The sequence below is a fragment of the Cheilinus undulatus genome, linkage group 16, assembly GCF_018320785.1.
Source record: "Cheilinus undulatus linkage group 16, ASM1832078v1, whole genome shotgun sequence".
NCBI lineage: Eukaryota > Metazoa > Chordata > Actinopteri > Labriformes > Labridae > Cheilinus > Cheilinus undulatus.
The window spans coordinates 18,025,880-18,044,825 of NC_054880.1; the positions used below are offsets into that span (position 1 = coordinate 18,025,880).

The 18,946-nt window shown below is 41.7% G+C and overlaps 1 protein-coding gene across 5 annotated transcripts in view; it reads right to left on the reverse strand.

Moving 5' to 3' along the window:
* Positions 1-18,946, reverse strand: part of rbms3 (RNA binding motif, single stranded interacting protein) — a 468,933-nt gene that overhangs the window by 314,366 nt on the left and 135,621 nt on the right. For 3 of the 5 annotated variants that reach the window (XM_041809943.1, XM_041809942.1, XM_041809944.1), the window contains exon 1: positions 16,421-17,556. The exons of the other annotated variants lie outside the window; for them this stretch is intronic. In XM_041809943.1, coding sequence (XP_041665877.1) covers positions 16,421-16,495 — 75 coding nt within the window. In that variant the 5' untranslated portion in view covers positions 16,496-17,556. Of the gene's footprint in view, positions 1-16,420; positions 17,557-18,946 lie in introns of those variants that run through there. 5 annotated transcript variants of the gene reach the window in all.

The window sequence follows — 18,946 nt, forward strand, 5'->3', positions numbered from 1 at the left end:
TATTTTCACTGTGCCTGCCTCTACTAATGCAGCTGTGTAGAGTAAATATTGCAGAGCAGATAGTGTATGTGTTCAGTAGAGGGGAGACCTGGGCCTCCTACAGTAATCACAGTGGTATGGCTACACTGCTATTTGCATGTCTGTGGCTGGTGTCTTCTCTGGTTTCTGCAGCCGCTACTGAAATGAAATGCCATTTCTTCTTAATAAGACATAGTTGCAGAGAATTGTTGCCATCAGACTCTGATGTTAGAGGGTAAATGACAAACTGCTGTGAAAAATGAGACTGCTGATCTTTCCATCCTTCCCTACAGGTGGTTTATTCACTCCTCTGCCTCTTGATTCCCTGGTGCAAAAGGAAAGATTAACTCAGAATTAAGAGCACTGCATATAGAAGAGTGATTTAAGACTTTCCAGGAGGAATCTTCAGGGAATTCTTACAATTACAAAATTGTTTTGATTATGAATGAAACACTGTGAGGCCTTCTCAAAGTTGGCAAAATGTGAATATGGGGCAGACCAAAATCGAGGACGACTAACTAATAATAAGCGGAATTAGAAGACAATGACATAACTGTCTGTGCTGCCTCCCTTTCCCACTGATTTAAGCACATTCAGTGGGAAAATTTCACATGAGGAACTTTAAAAAAATGACTTTAGCCAAATTTACAACCCCACCAATCATGACAGTGAGGAGATCTATATTTAGTACTGTTCACATGTGAACATGGTTCTCCTTTATTTTGATAAGTGGTCGCAAAAAGTACTGAAACTTAAAAAACAAAAAACAAAAAACAAAAAACAAAAAAAAAACAATATATTTTCATAAGGATGGCCCCAACCAAAATTGCAAGCAAGCTCCTTCAGATAGCCAGAGTTGAAAAAATAACTGCCAATGGCTCAATACTGTTTCGCTACCAAAACATTGTCAATGTATATGTGCAATCTAGACAGTGTGCAGGTAAATGTTTGCAATTTTATGTAGTAAAAGCTAAAATGTTTGCAATTATCCCTCGACACTATATTATTAAATCTTACCCAGATTTTCCCATATTACTACCAAGAAGTTATTGAGACCAAACACTTGCCAGGGGGCAGACTGGAGGGTAGAGCCTCTGCAAACATTTCACTCAATTCTATCTGTAAAACTCTGGTTTCAATGCATCCTATGAAACAGTTAGGAGACTTATTACAGGTGTGCCTGGAGTGATTCATACACAGGATGATGCTCAAATTAGGCTTTGTTTCTTTTTTTTTCTCTGTGAGCCATTGTGCACATTTGCTCCCTTGTCCTCTGTCTTTTCCTCTCTTTCACTCAGGTGTTGTTTAAAAATAAAAAAGTTGTCAGACAGGAGCTGATATATATGAGGTCATGCTCCATGTGCTTTAAATGTAAAGATGTGCTGTAAAATAATATTGACTTACTGTATGTGCTTGATCACAATCACTACATTCTGTTACCAAATGCTTAACGGACATTAGTCAGTGTAGACAGTGTATTAATTTAAGCGGTTTGAAACTGTACATTTTCATTGTTGTGCCACTGGGCAGTAACCTTGCAAAGCAGATGGATACGCCTGTTTCTGTGTTTCTCACTGGCAAATACATCTTGCAAAGCTCCCATCTGAACCGTTTGGGCCCGGTTAGAAGGTGACAGGACCAATCAGCAACGAGGGGCAGTACTTTCAGGTGCAGCAGAGTCATGACGTAAACAAGCAGCAGCAAGAGCTGGTGCAGTTATGGAGGAAGAGATTAGCGTGGACGCTGCTAAAGCGACAGTTTTATTAGAACTTGACAACATTTCTTGGTTAAAAGAAGAACAAAGAACAGCAGTGAGTTGTTTTCTTTTCAAAAATGACAAAAGTCGAGTACTTACATGTCTATAGTTGCCATGTTTCATGTTATTCCTCAGTAGCTGCGCACGCGCAGCTCGATAGCGGCTACGTCATGTTTTTTTGTTGCTCTGATTGGCCCATAGAGATGTGACAGACAAAATGTTCACCCAATCACACTCCGGGTGTTTTACAAAGCATCTGCCTTTTCTCAGATGTTTCCTATTGAAGCTTTCCCAGATGGATGTGTGAAACACATCCATCTGGCGTGTCAGGTTAACTGGGCAGACCTTTAGGGTCAAACGTGGGACGCAATCGTGATGTGTCTTTTTTTTCTTTTATTGACATCAGGCATACAGTACAGTGCAGAACTTTTAGGCATGTTTGGTATGCTCTGGATGTCCTTGCATATTACCTGAGGCATGGGAAAATAACCTGTTGAAAAAATATCAACATCCATGCCTACAGGGCATTGTAAAGAGTAGATGCGGCGAGTAAGAGTTGCCTAGGGTACCGCTGGGTGTCTACAGGGTTGCTGCGAGTCTCTGGTTGTGCCGAGGCTGTCCCAAGGGCCTGAAAACCTCTTCTTTGGGTGTATTATTGAGACATGCCGTCAAGCTTGACCTTGACTGCCAAGAAACACACGTTTATTAATATGTGTTGAGCTTGCAGGCCCTGTGGTGAATCCTTTGCTCCCTATATGCCTTATACACAGGACTGTATATTATTTACAGGAGCTCTGTTATCACTTTAAAGCACCTTCACACATATTCGGCGGTGCTGCTGTTGGAAACAGACATTTACTCTTAAAGCATTTGTTATAAACATATGTGTACACAGTATTTAAATGGATACCGTGGCTATTTTGAAAAAATCTAGGATATGATTTTACCCTATCACCCAAATGTTTCTGTTTCTATCTTTGTCCACACAGAGAACAGCAGAATGGGCCTAAAACTGGCAAACAAATGTTTCTTTGTTTTTACAGCATGGTAACAGGTATGGTAGTCTTTATCTGTAGAGATGAATAAAGAATGAGAAAGTGAAGACTGTATTGGAACATATCTAATAACTGACATATATTTCAGGTCTCCTATGCCCTCAGTCAGGAAGGTGAAAAGGAATTTCTGCTGCAGCAGGAGCCATGAGGAGATCCTCTGGTGCACCTCTCCTCAAAGCCTACGCAGCTACCACTCGTTAAAAATGTAGGAGCAATTACTCCGGCTGAGTCTGAGTCAGTGAACGCCACCCTCTCCTCCCCTCCCTCCGCCCTTCCGCTGCCGATACACCAGCAACCCGAGCGCTCTCCATGTGAACCGGCATGCCGAAGGTAGAGCGGCAGACGCAGCAGACACCCAGAGCTTCAGTTACACTAGAACAACAAAACCCTTCTCTGCCTGACTGCCTGTCTGTCTCTCACGAGGTGCAGTTACATCTCCCCTCCCTTGCCGCTCTTTAGCACGTGAGCTGCAGTCTGGCATCCTTCATGAGCAGCGCTGTGTCCTGTCCTGACCTGACTCCTCTCCTGCCCTCCACATCCCCTCCAAAAAAGATAGCTCCACTCTTTTTTTAAATTTGAGATAGATTGTTGCAAAAACAAAGGGTCATGATTGCATCATTTTGCATCCCCATTCAGATAGACTTAACCTTGCAAAGCGTGAAAAATCAAGTAAGAAAACATGCATTACATTCATCAAACGGAAACAGACAGACATAATTTTGAAAGAAATGCATTTAATTCTTCACATCAGACAGGTGGCGTTAGCTACTGCTATTCTCAGGATGGGAGAAAAATCCAGACAATAGTATTGAACAGCACTCTGAGAGGATTCATTCTTATTCAGACGTATTATTTGGTATCTATTGAGCAGAAACAGGAGCCAACAGAAGTTTCAACAAAGTTTGTAATCCCTTTATCTCTTTTTCAACAAAGTTGATAATCCCCGACCAAACTTACCCAGTCAAATGTATTCCCTTCAGTTGGAAAATATTGACTATAACGTTGCCAGAGATGTTAAGCAAAGATTCAATACAGGCGTAACATTTTGATTTTTTCTAATATTCACCGCACTCCAAAAAGAATGACTTTAAATGATAAACAGTTGCAGGTTTGTTTGAGTTTCATGACATTCCATATGTTCTCCTTTACGTTAATGTGGGTTGCATGTATTAAAAGGGTATACTCAAGAGGTGTCTCATATCATCCTGCACAGATGGCAGGACACCATGCCCAGCGGACAGCAGGGGCTCCCGGAAATAGAGGTAGAGGCACGCTAAAGCAAGGGAGGATGGGAAAGAGTAATTACAAAGAGGAACAACATGAAAGAGAATGTAAAGATGAAGGCAGGCTTTGGCAAAAATAGGAGCAAGAAAGATTGATTTGAGCAAAAGTGAGGAGGATACATAAGCAGTCGAAGATGAAAAAGGACAAAATTCGGAGGCAGTGCCGTTTCGTTCTCAGAGGGGGAAAAGGGAAGACGGAAAATAGAGCATGAAAACGCCGGTCCAAGACCCTACGGAAGAGCCGAGCATCGTGCCAGAGGAGACAGCTCTGAGAAGATGCTTTGTTACAGAGGGAAATATTGGTAAATACAAGAAAATGCAGGTGTTTGTAGAGTCCTGCCACGTTGGTGGGTTTGAAGGGCACGTCATGCGTTCCCTTTCATCTGACTTTAAATCTGAAGCAACACTGTTTCTGTCTCTTTATGTTGAGTCTCTGTGGGATAGCTCCAGAAATACAGACACAAAAAACATGATTCATTTCAGCTCCTCTACAGGAAAAGCTTTACTTCCTGAAACAAAAAGATGCTAATGTGATTAAAAGTAGTACTTATGCCTCAGGACACCTGTGGTTTCTGAATGTGGCTGATGCAAAAATGATCCACAACAGATCCCTCTGATAAATGCTCAAGAATCAATGTCTCAACCTCATGTTTAAAGGAACAGTAGCTCGACTCACTCCACCAGCTATCTCCCCGTACACCCCGAACAGGTAAGATTTCGTCTCCATTGCAGCACAGAGTTGCCTCTTATCTCCAGATGGTCCAGGAAGGAGAGTTCAGAGACGAGAGTCCCCAGGGCAAGGACTCCACCACAGAGAACATCATTTAAGATTTCATGCATTCATTTTAGATGCTCTTTCTTACCCCTGCCTTACACTGAGGGAGCATGCTCTGTTTCTTGCTCAAGGACGCATCAGTGGAGGAAACATGTAAAGCCTGGTAACAGACCACAAATAGGACTTTTCTTAGCTAGCCATTTGAGAAATTCAAATATATAAGTAGACGTTTCTTTTTCTGTGTTGTCAGTCCTCAAACCCAAAAATAAGGTGTCAGAGACCAGTGAACCCTGCAAAAGTTCCATCCTGTTCAGTATACCATCCATTGTGTATTGTGGTTTATCTAACTGAGTGGCTAACTTCACTTATGGTTCAACGTGTCTATTGCCCAGAAGGCATACTGTAAACTCCCTCCAAATGTTTCCCTACCCATGAGGGATCCCAACATCTACTTTGGGACCAATTGTCTTGATGATATGAATGATGTTTTCATCTATTTCAGTTTTATATTTTAAAGTGTAAAAAGACTGTTATTTCAATGAATTATATTATCAAGAAGTTCACACTTAAGAACGAGTTAAGCTGCAATTTTTAAGTATAACAACACAAAAATGTATACATTTATACTCCCTTTACATACGAAAAAGTATACGTCCTTTTCAAACGATGTTACCGTAACTGCTCACATACTTTCATCATTATTTTCCCATGACCCCGGTAATATGCAAGGACATCCAGAGCACTACCGGGGATGTGTCAAGCCTCAATTTTTGACCCAAACATACCTAAAAGTTCTGCACAGTATAAGGATGCACCAGTTGTGAAATTGAAATAGAGAGTCAAATTAGCATTCAGCCAATAGCAGAACATTGTCTGATTGTTTTTTTATATTGATTTCTTTAGTACGCTTTTCAAAGCTTTAAGATCAGATTTATTACATTTTTCTAGCAGTTCCTCATGTTGAAATGTCACTGGGACAGGCCTTAAAAATCTGCATGCTGCTGATCTTTTCCAGAGATGGTGAAGACTGATGACATTTTCTGTCATGTTTGACCACAGAATTGTCATGTGTGCATTTTCCCCTCAGATCACACCAGAGTTTTTTTAACTGGTGATTTTTTCCTGCCAATAAAAAGGTATGCTTGCTTGCAAGTATCAAATTTACCTGAAACAACAGACACAAATCAACAAATGGCATCAGAACTGAGATGCACCATATTGAATTTTGGATGATATCCACTATGGCAATATTTCCAAACACATTTTAGACAGTACTGACACCAATATATAAACTTTCATTTCTTATGATAAACAACATCATGTCTCTCAACAGTGGGCTGACAACCAGGATATTTTCTGCACAGGTGTACACTGTGCGATTTTCCTCCAATTCAGCCATGAATTTTGAGTCCCACGACTCATTCTGAAGTCAGGCCGACTTTTAGTCGGATAGGGCGTCGTTTGTTGTGCTGTGTACAGGAGGGTATGACGGCCGACCACGGCCCATCTAAGACCCCATGACCTGTTCCTAACTGGTCGGAAGGATTTCTGGCATGTTTGATATTTTGGTCGTACGACTCCAGACACTTCACAGTGAGAGCAGAAATGCGAGCAGAATAAACAACTTTGGGGGATTGTTTTCGTTTGTAATCTGTCAGACAACGTTCTAAATTACCACGACAATGGCTAGAACAACTTTCTGATGCGCGCCCCCTTTGATAAAGGAAACAAACGAGCAGGAAATATTCCTACCTGTGGACCTGCGGCTGACACAGAGGTGATGCTGGTTTTGTGTGTGTGAGACAGAGAGAGATAGCGGGAGAGAGAGAGAGAGAGAAAGAGAAAGTGGGCGAGATAGAGGGGGGAGAGAGAGAATATAACTGGAAACACTTCACTCTCGGCGTGTGAGACTTTTCTGTCACAGTCTGTCCTGATTTCAGTCGTTCAGTGTGAACACTCAGGTCATGCACGATGGTCGTGCGTCGTAAACGATTCAGTCGCACAGTATGAGATGACATCCGGCCATGACTGTCGTATGGTCAGCTTGAAATCACACAGTGCACACCCAGCTTAAGACAGATGTTTGTTTATAAAGCTCAACAAATCGCCATGGTTGTTTCAAACAGTGTCAAAATGGTCCTTGAATAGTATTTTTATTTGCTGTCTCAATATTTTACTCTTCAATTTTCTTGCATAATGCCTTGTAAAGTTATTTGAGAATAATATTTGGAGTAGAAATTTGAATCAGAGTGCTTTTAAGATCAAAATTCCTGGTCCTTGCCCACAGATTCAGCACATATGTAAAGGTTATTTGTCCATTGACAGGTGTTAATATTCTCTTGTGTACCCTAATAGGATGAAATTGCTTGCTTTTTCAATCTCTTCATTATTTCTAGGGTTAGAAATAATTTCTAGGGTTGCTTTTTGCTCTAAGCACAACATAGATGTCAGCAATGAAGGAGTGAAGTAGATGTAATGTGCAAGGCAGCATGCAGAAGGCCGAGTCCCAGCACCTAGCTCTGCGGCCTCTGAGAGGCTGCGGGGAAGCAGTAATGCACACAACCTCTAATGCATGGGTGTGCAGACAGGGCTGAGCTGTCAGTTGATAGATGAGAAGGGTTAAGAGTACCCCCCTAATGTAGTGTGTGTCAGTGTGTGCATGTACACACAGGCCACAGCAAATAAATGGAGTTGTCAGCCCCATTGACTGACAGTTACATGAAAAAAGGGATTATACTGCTGGATCAAGCTGTTGACATATGCAGATAAAAAGCCAAGGAATTACATGATTAATGATCCATGAGCGTCCTGACCATGTGAGGTGACAGATCAGGAAAACATGACCGAAAAAAAAATTGGCTAAAAAGCCTTGTAATTTGTGCTAGCTAAGAGAGAGCGCATGATGAGCTGAGATTTACAGCCAGGCGTGGATAGTATTTTGTTTCAGGCAGTCAGTCGTGAAGCACGTATCAAGAATTACAAGTGGAGGAAATGAGTTATGCCACCCCTGTCTTAGTGCTAATAAGAACATATCGTCCAGGCCTGGATATAGAGCCGGGCTTTAGTAAATGTAATATAAGAAGTGTATCTTTCCAGCCCTAAAAGCCCTTGATAAACTCTTCAAAGCAGATCCACATCAGCGGAGACAGAGGGGACTAAGCTGCTAGCCGAATTTTACGCCACTGATAACTGAGTCCATGAAAGACTTTGAAAACTGGTCCTTTTTTTGTACAGCCTTTGATTTCATGCGCGCTTCATGTCTATGTATATCTGTCGCTCCCTTGTTGTCTCTACGCTCTTCTTTCTCCGCTGTCAAAGCATTACAGGAGGATTTAGATGGCTCTGTTGTTATTTCTGTAGCACAATGGGTCAGCCCGTGTAATGTAACCAAGCCCTTTTTTTCTTTTAAATGCATCACATACAACCTCTGCTTTCCTCCATTTCATCCTCCAGCTCCAAAGAATTAGTGCATGGTGACTATAGCAGGGGCAGAAACAGGCATAGATCCTCTCAATGAGCTCCATTGACTGGTGTTTACTTAAGAGGAAGGACATTAGCTGCTGCTAAATCAGCCTCAATCTGCCCCTCTTGGCTTCTCAGGTTCTGTATGTATTAGTCTAACTGTAGCAGATGCCTGCAAGCTGCACACTGCATATGTGAAAATCTGATTCTTGGGTTTTGGATCTTTTTTGCCTTAGTGTAAAGACCACTGACATTAGGCAGGTAATGGCCAAGCCTGAGTGGCGTCATGGTGGGACAAACTATTGAGGACAACAAGGTCAGGACAAGGTCTGAAACAGTTTTAAAGCTACTGATATCCAACTTTTGCACTCCAACTAAAAGTGTTGAAAAAAAATAATTTCCACGATGCATTGCGATTGCAGACCTGGACGATCCTGTTTGATGCAGAGGCAGAATATAATCGATGCATAGGATTTTCCCCCACCATTAATAGCCAAAAAATTACACATTTCTCTTTTAAACATGGCTGGTTTTAATGCTTTTCAACAGCTGACACAGCACTCATCACACATGATGCTACTACACCAATCAAATCTTTAATTCAGGCTAGGCTGGCATGTGAACATGGAAACACTCAGGAGTCCTTATGCAGACATGTAGGGAGCTAAGGATTCATCATGGAGCCTAATGTGCCACAACCCAGGACTGTTAGGGGGACAGGGTCAAGCTCAACAATTGGGCTTGGCAGCCAAGGTCAAGCTTGATGGTATCTCTTTTGCCCATGCCTTTTTCACCCCTAGTAAAATGCCCAGAGACTGCTGTCGGTTTTCAGGCCCTTGGGACATCCGCAGCACAACCAGGGGTAACTCTACCATCTGTCCGAACAGTAGTCTAGGCCATGCTTACTTTTGCCACATCCATCCCTTTACTCTGCACTTCAGGTGTGGACTTTGTCATATTTTAACAGATTATTAGACCAGGGTTGTGTCAATCTGTATCCTGCTGTATGTTCATTGTCCCAGTGTTGATATCGTTGACTAAAACTATGACTAAAATAGTTCACCAACTACCTTTTTTCTAAGAGACAGACTAGACCAAGACTTGTTCAGATAAATCATTGCTGACTAAAACTCGTAAAAAGTAAGTTTAGTTTTCATCAAGAAGCCTACAATGTAATTTAGTTTTTGTCAGACACTTAAAATCTGTGATATTTATCCACTGTGGGTAAATCTGTCAAAACCCAACATATCTGTAGTTTTTCTGCCTCTCAGCTGTAGAAAGCAAGGGGCCCAGGTTTATCAGGGTGCATAGAACCCACAGACATGATTTGGTACCAGATTTAGGAAAGAGAATAAAAGTTTGGACTAAAAGAAGAGACACAAATGTAAGGACTGGAGAGTAGAAATGACTCAAATATGTCAAAAACTAAGACACTTAACTAAAGACTAAAATTCAAAATATCTGCCAAATTTCACACAGTATTGTCCTCACTGACAGCTTAAATCTATAGCTGTCTAACAATTTGATTTGAAGTGAGATCATTTTTATTTAAAAGTTTTTATTTGGATTCCTGTGCTGTCTGACACTAAGGGTAATTGACTTCCTGTTTGGCTGCAGAACTACTTTTTATTATATACTTTTATTTTACTCAAATATTTTTTTAAATATTTAATTTTATACTAAATTTTGTTTGTTATTCAAATAAAAGATAGGTAACTTAGATTATACCTGGAACTTAACCACAGAAAAAAAGAACTTGTTATGGATTGAAAAGGAAGTTAGGGAACAGTTAAAGGGTAACTGAGAAAAAAAAGAAGGTGCGGATGACTTTTGACTTGTCCACTGAGCTCTCTATGAGGTTTTGAAACTGAAATGAGAGATTGAGGTGCAGTGTTGGACTAAATTTAATCACTGTGGCTGCATGGAGACACAGCAGTGGCTTAGAGTGTGCAGAGAGGGATAATAAGGCAGGATCAAGCTGAATCAACGCCTGTAGGCAAATCAAAAGGTTAAATTTGATAGTAATACAAAGTGTAATAAACTGGTGGTTATCTGAAAATTAAATAACATTAAATGATAACAATAAAAATAAAAATCTTAAATATTAAAATGTTCCCTTAAAAATACGTTATACATACTTCTTTTGAAAAGGCAGGTTAACATAAAAATGCTTCGTTTTCGAAAATAAAATAAAAGTCTGTAGTACTAAAAACATTGTAATAAACAGTGTAACACACTGAAATTGAACCTTCCTCGCCTGATCTCTTGTTTAGAGAATTAAACTGCAGCTCGTCCTGTTAGAAATTCAAGTTTAAGAGTTGTGATTGGTAGCCTCCTGTATCATCAGTGATGAAGCAGTGATTTGCAGTAATATGGAAAACTGAGGATGCTATCCATCTTGATGAGTCATAGTGCATCTTGATATTGAGTCAAATTCTTATCATGAGACCAGCTTCAACTATCTAAAAAGTCCCATATATATAAGAGAAATAAAAAAAATAGGATTATGCACCTCAGTTTTGGAGATTAGTATTTCTTTCTAAAATGCTGCATACAGTTCTGAGAAGATTTGCACCTAAAAAGCACATCAGTGTCTCGGTTTGCAACCAGTTATAGAGACAATAAAGGCGAGTAAATTTCACAACAGCGGCAGAATTTATTGCAGCTACTCCATGAAAATTATCAGTAATTTAAGACTTCCTTTAGAGAGCTGTGCATGTGTATAATGAAACAGGAAACCAAAAATGCCTGTCATTGAGAGAAAATTAGATACAATGCACGCCAAGACAAGCAGGCACTTAGCGCTCACATTCACTTGAAATTCATATTCTTTCCTAAACACTATCATAGCATAACAATAATTGATCAGTGAGCTGTAATTGCTCTTGTGGGCGAGGGGGAGGAAACAGGCCACAGCGAGGCGTTTTTACTGTAATTTTCCCATTTATGATGAACGTCTATTACCTATCATTAAAGTTGAATGCAGAACAAGCTGCGAACAGCACTGAACATCAAACCTCGCAGAGAAAGACAGAGGCTGGATGAAGGCCGAATTTCAGCAAATGACTTCATGGACTGATCAGCTGGGGAATAGACAGAAATAGGGCCTTTAAAGGATCTCTCATCAAAGCAGCATCCTGCCAGCTCCCCCCAGCCATAACCTCATATAAAAAGCCACACAGACACGCCGACGTGCACACACAGACACACAGACACACAAATCCTCTTTCGGGAATCAATAATTCAGCTAAAGAGAAGCACATGCTACGCCCCACTGCACTAATCAATAGAAAGCCAAGTGTTATTGTTTCATCTCATTCTCTGACTTTCACATTCTAATCTGGGCTGACTAGCAACATGCCGGACAGCATCTGAGGACTCCATTAAATTAGAACATAATACAGACATACAAAGGGGATAAAGGGACCCCGAGTGTAGAAGGCGCCTCGCTCTATTCTGCTCAATCATTAAGACAACGTTAGCTTTTTTCTTTCCTATATGCTCCTAACCAAGCACAGATGCTCTATAAATTTTCTATGCATAGAATCTCAAATATGTGTCATAAAATGGAGGCGAGAGAAGGAGAATGGCAACACTTTGGCATGAGTTATGCCCTGCTCTCCCTCCCTATCCCTACCCAAGAACTCACTCCTGCCCCCCACTACACCACCACGTCTCTTGGGGAAATGAAGCCATACCTTAAGAATGCAGCAATGAATATATATATCAAGACCTGTGTGATTTGACGCCTTTATGTGATCAAAATGGGCAAACAAGACGACTTGAATTGACTTTTTGTCTTTAACGTGTTGGCGCATGTGATTCTGTCAGCTGTGTGGACTGAACCTGCCAGATGAGAATTTTCTCTCCTTTGTGTAATCAAGCTGTCAATGATCATTAGTGAGCATGTGAGATAGCTCGTCTGCTATTTAGCCACACGGCTCAACACTGAGGCCTCCTTTTCACCAACTGACTATTGGTGAAAAGGAGGCCTCAGTGGCCTCAGCCATACCTGACTATGACTGATCACCGGATAGACTATTTCACATATCCAATACATGGGATACAATGCCTATAGAAAGTTTTCATCCCCTTGGATATTTGACTCTTATTGATTTCATAAATCAAGCACGGTCAGTATAATTTAGCTTGAAAATACATTTTCTGAGTCGTAGTTCTCTCGCAGACTAAATAAAATCATCCTCCAGGATTTTCCTATATTTTGCCCCATTCATTTTACCAAGCCCTCCAGGGACGGCTGCCAAGAAGCATCCCCACTACATGATGCTGCCGCCATTATGCTACAAAGTGGGAATGGTGTGTTCGTGGTGATGACATAGCATCTTGTCTGATGGCCAAAAACCTCAATTTTGGTCTTGGTCTTGACAACGGAGTCTCCCACATGCCTTTGGCAAACTCTAGTCATCGTTTAATGAGTTGTCTTCAACAGTCTCCTCTTTGAAGAGAACCCGCCCAACAGTTGCTGTATGCAGAGTCTCTCCCATCTCAGTAGCTAAAGCTTGTAACTCCTTCAGAGTAGCCATGGGTCTCTTGGTGGTCTGTCTCACTAGTCTCCTTCTTGCACAGTCACTCAGTTTGTGAGGACGGCCTGATCCAGTCAGATTTACACATGTGCCATATTCCTTCCATTTCTTGTGATGGATATAACTGAACTCTGGGGGATGCATCCAAGGGGATGAATACTTTTATATAGCCACTGCATGTGTCGCATCCATCTGTCTTTGACAAAGGCCAAACAGATCAAATTATTGTCTAATTATATGACATTGTGTGCAAGTGAAGGTCTGGAGTGAACTTGACATACAGTGGCTGACATCATGCTAACAATCAGTGGAGCTAGTTGTCAAATCAAAGTCATACCAAAGCTAGACAGGAGAAGAGCAAAAACATTTTAAATGCCAAGACAAACTTTTTTTTGATCATCTTGTAACAAAGAAATTCTGTCAAACCCTGATAAAACAACCACTATAGCTACATCCAAAAAAATCAATCCACTGGCCGCTATTGTTTATGTGCTTGTAGAACAACCAAACCCCGCCTGTAACCATTGCAAACACGACAACGCTAGTTGAGACAAGAAAACATCTTTTCTGCTAAGAAAAGCTTTCAGTGCAATTCTTTGTTTTTCAGTTAATAAAGACACATGGTCCAATTCTGCCACTATTCTATAACTACTTTTGAGTCAAAGCTACACTGGAAGCAACTGTTTACCAACTTGCAGGACAACTGAACCGTACCAAAGCTACCACCTTTAACCTCCTCAAATAACAATGATTGGTCTAACTGTTCTCAGGCCAGGCACAATTGTTTTAGAGTAAAGCTTTGCAGGTTGGATCTGCCTGATGCCATACATGGAATCTGGCCAATCCGTCTGCTTTGCAAGGTTATAAGTCTTTGGCACTACTGAGGTCACTAATTAGCGGACTGTCCAATCCGGAGTCGAGCGTACCTGTTATATCATGCTAACGACCGCTCCTCTCTCCACTTGTGCAGATTTTTTATATTAACGGTGATCTATCTTGACTGGTGCAGCTTCTGTTATCTTAGCAGTAGCTATGCGTGATACTACTCAGCCAATCAGATGCTCAGGACAAGGTACTGCTGCACAGAAGCATAAAGAAGTCGGGAAAGTTTCAGAAACATACCAGAGAAAGTAAATTAGGGAAGAGTAGAGACGCTGAGCTTTAAAATAGGAAAAGATGACGACTATAAAGAGACTTCTTAATCATGCTATATGTTCATTCCTCCCACAGACAGATTAAAAACTAACATTCCTGGTATACTTCAATACACTCCCGATCATTACAAACATTACTACAAGTCAAAGCATATGTTTTTTAACAACCACACTGACATCTGATCTGAGGAAGGAGAAAATAAAAGAAACAGAGCCTGATGTGATCAATGACAGAATAATTCTCTGACAAACAATACTCCCTTAAAGTTGTTTTGGATTTAGGTTGACTTATAAATCTCTTCATGACTCTGAGGTTATCTGATATAGTCTAATTTCTGCTCTGATTTAAACTTTTGACGGGATAATCAAAAGGGGAGAAAAGCACATTAAAAAGCTGTTTTATATTTTGGATTTTTTTTTCCAATTTATAAATTTGAGCGTGGACAACTAACACTCCATCTTTAGTTTTTCTGCTAGGTAGCCTATCTTTAATTTAAATAGCTTATAAATCCTTTAACTTTCAACAAAAAAAAAAATTGATTTTATGTCAAAATAATAGGATTATCATGATTTTATTATTACCTCCAATTTGTAAAATATTGTTGTTTTCATTAATTTTCATGGACTAGATTGAATTATATTCAATTAAATTATGCCAGATCTTTGGACCACCAAGAATTTGAATTGATGGCCCCTGCTCTATCATATCAAGCCACCTAATCATCAACATGGACACAAATGTTAGTGCTGATTAAAAACCAAGTATGCTGATTTCCCCCTGCCACTGGTCTCGTTTGCATGACACTGGACCCAAGCAACTGGCTCAAGGATATATCAATCGCTGACGGTGGCAAGATCGGATCTGCGCTGACCTTGGGAGTGAACTGCAGCATCGGCGAAGGTGGCAGGGGGCCCTGTTGCAACTGAGCGGAGAGGCAGAAGGAGAGGGGAGGGAAGTGGGAAGAAAGGGGGTGGGGGGTGGGGGGGCATATCCTGATTGAGAGGCCCCCGAGATGAGCAACTCTGAGATATGAGATGGGGGAAGGAGGGGGGATGATGGAGGGAGTAGTGGAGGAGGGAGAGGGAAGCCATATGGCAGCAGCACAAATGTATTAAACTATAAATCAGGGGGAAAGCCAGTGGACTGCCAGGTGGGGCTGCAGGCAGATCCTCCCAGCTGGAAGCGGACTGGTCCACTCCAAGTGGAAAAGGATGAAAACATCACTGGTATTTTGCTTTATCTTTTTCTTCCACACAGTAATTGCTTGAACATTTTTTCTGACTTATTTCCATGTCATAATGGGGGAAATTTGTAACATTTGAACTTGTTTTCCTCAGGCTAAGTATCACAAGAGAAAGTTCAAAACTGCTGCCAATAATATGCAGTTTTGGAGCCAACACCATAACAATACTTCTTTTAACCTTCATACAGGGGAAAAAATGATAAAAACTTTGGATAGAAAACAAAGTAAAGCTTTAAAGTTTCCTAATCAAATTAGTGAATATCTATATTTAACAAACAACCCTAACATGCCAGCTTCCAACACTAACACAGTTTGACAGTCATCGCTGAGGGCACATTCGGGTCGGCACTCAAATGCTATTTTGTTCAAAATCAAAGCCAGAGATAATTAATATAAACCGCATATCATTCTAATTTTCAAACCGACAAAATAATGAAGAGATATTAGTGTTAAACATGTAAGAAAGCAAATAGAGTAATCCCCAAAAGGCTCCCATTTTAATCCCTTGATGAGGTCCGGGTAGTGAGTCCTGGCAGCCATCAGGGCTCAGTCCTGGGCACCCATCCCAGAGGCACTGATGCATACTAGAGCTAGAGCAAACACGGGCGGCCGTCCTCATGCCTGCTCTCTGTCTGAACCAGACCGACCATCAACAATGCAGAAAAAGAGGGGTCACAACCTGCTTTTGGAAGACATTTGAGGTGTTAGGAATTTCATAATTCTGCTGGAAAGCAGAAAAAAAGATCAAGTGTTGTATCTACCACACATATCTAAGGCATGATCGCATCAAGAGCGTGCTGAAGTCTGCAGGTGAGAGATGGATGGAGCTTCTCGTAACGGTCTAGTAAGCTGGACCAACACAAGCCCAAAGCATTCAGCCTTGATCTCTGATCTTTCACTCGCTAACGCAGCCATCCAAACTCCAATGAGGTACCTGCCATCTGAAACCATCACAGCCAAGGCCGGCTATCCATTAACTCCTATCTCCACTCAGGGATGAGAGAGGGGGGGATGAAGGGGAGGGCGGCAGAAGGCTGGAGGTGGAGGGTAAAGAGAGGGAGGGAGGGAGGAGTGTAGGAGTAGATGAGTAGGCTTGTGGAATGCGAGAAGAGCAGAGGAGCGAGCGTACCTTGGTCTGGAGATAGTGGGGGTAGTAGTAGGTGTACTGAGGGTACATTGGCTGCTGCTCCAATCGCTTGCCCATGTAGCTGGAATCCTTAGCACTGAGGCAGGGAATGGTGACACGGGGGCGGGAGCTGCCAAGTAGCTAGCGATGGGATAGAAGGCGGCGGCAGGGCTGTGCGATTCCTCGTCTCGGCTGTCCGCACCGCTGTGTCGCTCGCCGGGATCTCCAGGGAGAAGTGGAAAGATGTGGGTAGGATCCTCACCGCTCTGGGGTATCAGGTGGATGTTGCAGGGAATATTTCCACAAGTGCTAGAACCAAGAAGCAGCGTGTCCGTGTGCTGCCGGTCTCAGATAGTAACGCGCGATAAGGGTGAGGTAGAGGAAGAAGAGGAAAGAGGTGCAGGTGGCAGTAGCTCTGGCAGTCCTGTGAATGTTGGGAGAGGAAGAGGAAGAGGAGAGGAGGAGGAAGAAGGAAAGGGATGGCAAGGAAAAACGGGAGAGGATGTATAGGTTCACTTCTCTATTTAGAGCTGTTTGGGTCGAGTCTTTCGCCTGGGCTTTAAACTGAATCTGACTCTCTCTCTCTCTTTACACACTCACACTAGCTCTCTCTCTCTCTCTCTTTCGTTCTCTCTCTCTCTGTAGTCTGATCTGACAGTGGCTGCGTGCTGTCCTGTTTGACAGAGGGGGAGATATCCTCAGCACCGGTGGCCGGCGGATGCACTTTGTTGCACGGAGCAGAATTACAACACGAGAGTCGAGGATAGAGCAATCTCAGTCTGAGCTGGAAAATGATCCCAGTTCCTGAACGATGTGGCACAAGCGTGTATTAAAAAATCCACCGGTTGGTTAGTCCACTGGGATCCAGATGAAGACGAGTGAAAAAAAAGAAGCAGTGACTGTGTCCCAGGTGCCCAGTAGAGAAGGAGTCCCTCGTCTACGATCCTCCCTCTTCCTGCTCTTGTAAAATGTGTTCCTTATTCCGTCCTTGGCTCTCTCGCTCCTCTAAGCAGCCTGCCTCGTTCTCTTTCCCTCTGTCACACAGTTGCTCTCCCTCTCTCTCTCTCTCTTTCTCTCTCTCTCTCTCTCTCTCGTGTGTATTCTCTATCACTCAGCCTCTCTCTCTCTCTCCTTCTCCTCCACACTGACAGGGCGGTAAAAGGGGGCTCGTCCGAGGCTTGCGAGCAGAGCAGACTGCCTCCTCCTTTCCCAGAGCCCAGCCGGTAGGAGGGTCTTGAGCAGCTCTGTGCGCAAGAGAGGGACCCAGACACAGACCAGCGGGCTGCAGCGTTTCCACAACCTGGGAGAACGCAGGGAAGAGGAGGAGAGGAGTACAGAGAGACGAGAGGGGTATGGCGTCAACGCGAGCAGTCGATTCCCCCTACTGGCTGCACAGGGCGCTACCACCTGGAACACGCTGTGGCTTCAAGGAAAGACTTTAAAACAAGGCTGAGTTATCTGAGCACGAGGTGAGGGGGGTCAACTATTTTCAATAAGATTTTTTTTTTTTCCACTTATAATATTTTTTTCATCTCTACCTTCACCCACTTCTTTTTTTTTCACAAAAGCATCATTGTGTGTCACATTGGTTGAACTTTTCTGTATGTGTAAATCAATGTTGAAGAATAAATAAGCTCAAATAAAACCACAGCAAGGAACATTCATTCTTTTTTTCTGTCTGGGTTACATTCAGACTTTACCATGATAAACACAGAAGTCATTAACCATTTTGGCACACCCCATGGATGTAAAGGAGCAACCTGCCCCATAAGTGCCCATCAGATTTACATTGATTTTACTAATAACTATTAAACCATAACAAAAGTCTTTAACTACACCTTTCCATCATTAATAACACCCTACTTGCCATATAATTTAATTATTCCTTCTTTACACGTTTCCTTAAACTGCAAAATACGCATTCAGCTCTTAAAGCAGGCTTTAAAATCATCCTTTAAAGCATTCAACATTTTGGCTCAAACCATGGGAATTCATGTGCTTTGAAATAGTCAGTGCAAAAAATTTTTTAACAAAAATAAAAAAGGTGGATCTGTTCATTTTTAAGAAACAATGAAATTCTCAAATTAAAAAAAAAACTGTAAATTTACAAGAAAAAAATCAAGTCAAAAATTTTCTTTAACCAAAACTCAGTATTTTTGAGACTGTAAACTCAAGAATGTCTGATTGCGTGAAAGAAAATCAGAACAGGTAAAGCTGTTTTCCTTCCACTAGTGCTGCAGTTGCCTTATCAAATGATACTTATTAATAGGGCTGAGCAATAAAGAAATACATCATCTGGAATAAGTAAAAATTATTTCTGTAAACGAGTGTTGGCCAACCACTGTTTTCAGTTTGGTTTCTCGTACATTTTTGACTTTACAATGTCATAAATGTATGGCTCTAAGAATATGGAATTTTCAAGTTCAAATAAAAAAAGACTTTTTAATTGCAGAAATTCTCTATTTGGTACACAAGTGTGTTTGGTATACAAGTTTAGGATCTAAAAAAATCAAGAGTACTCACAAAAGA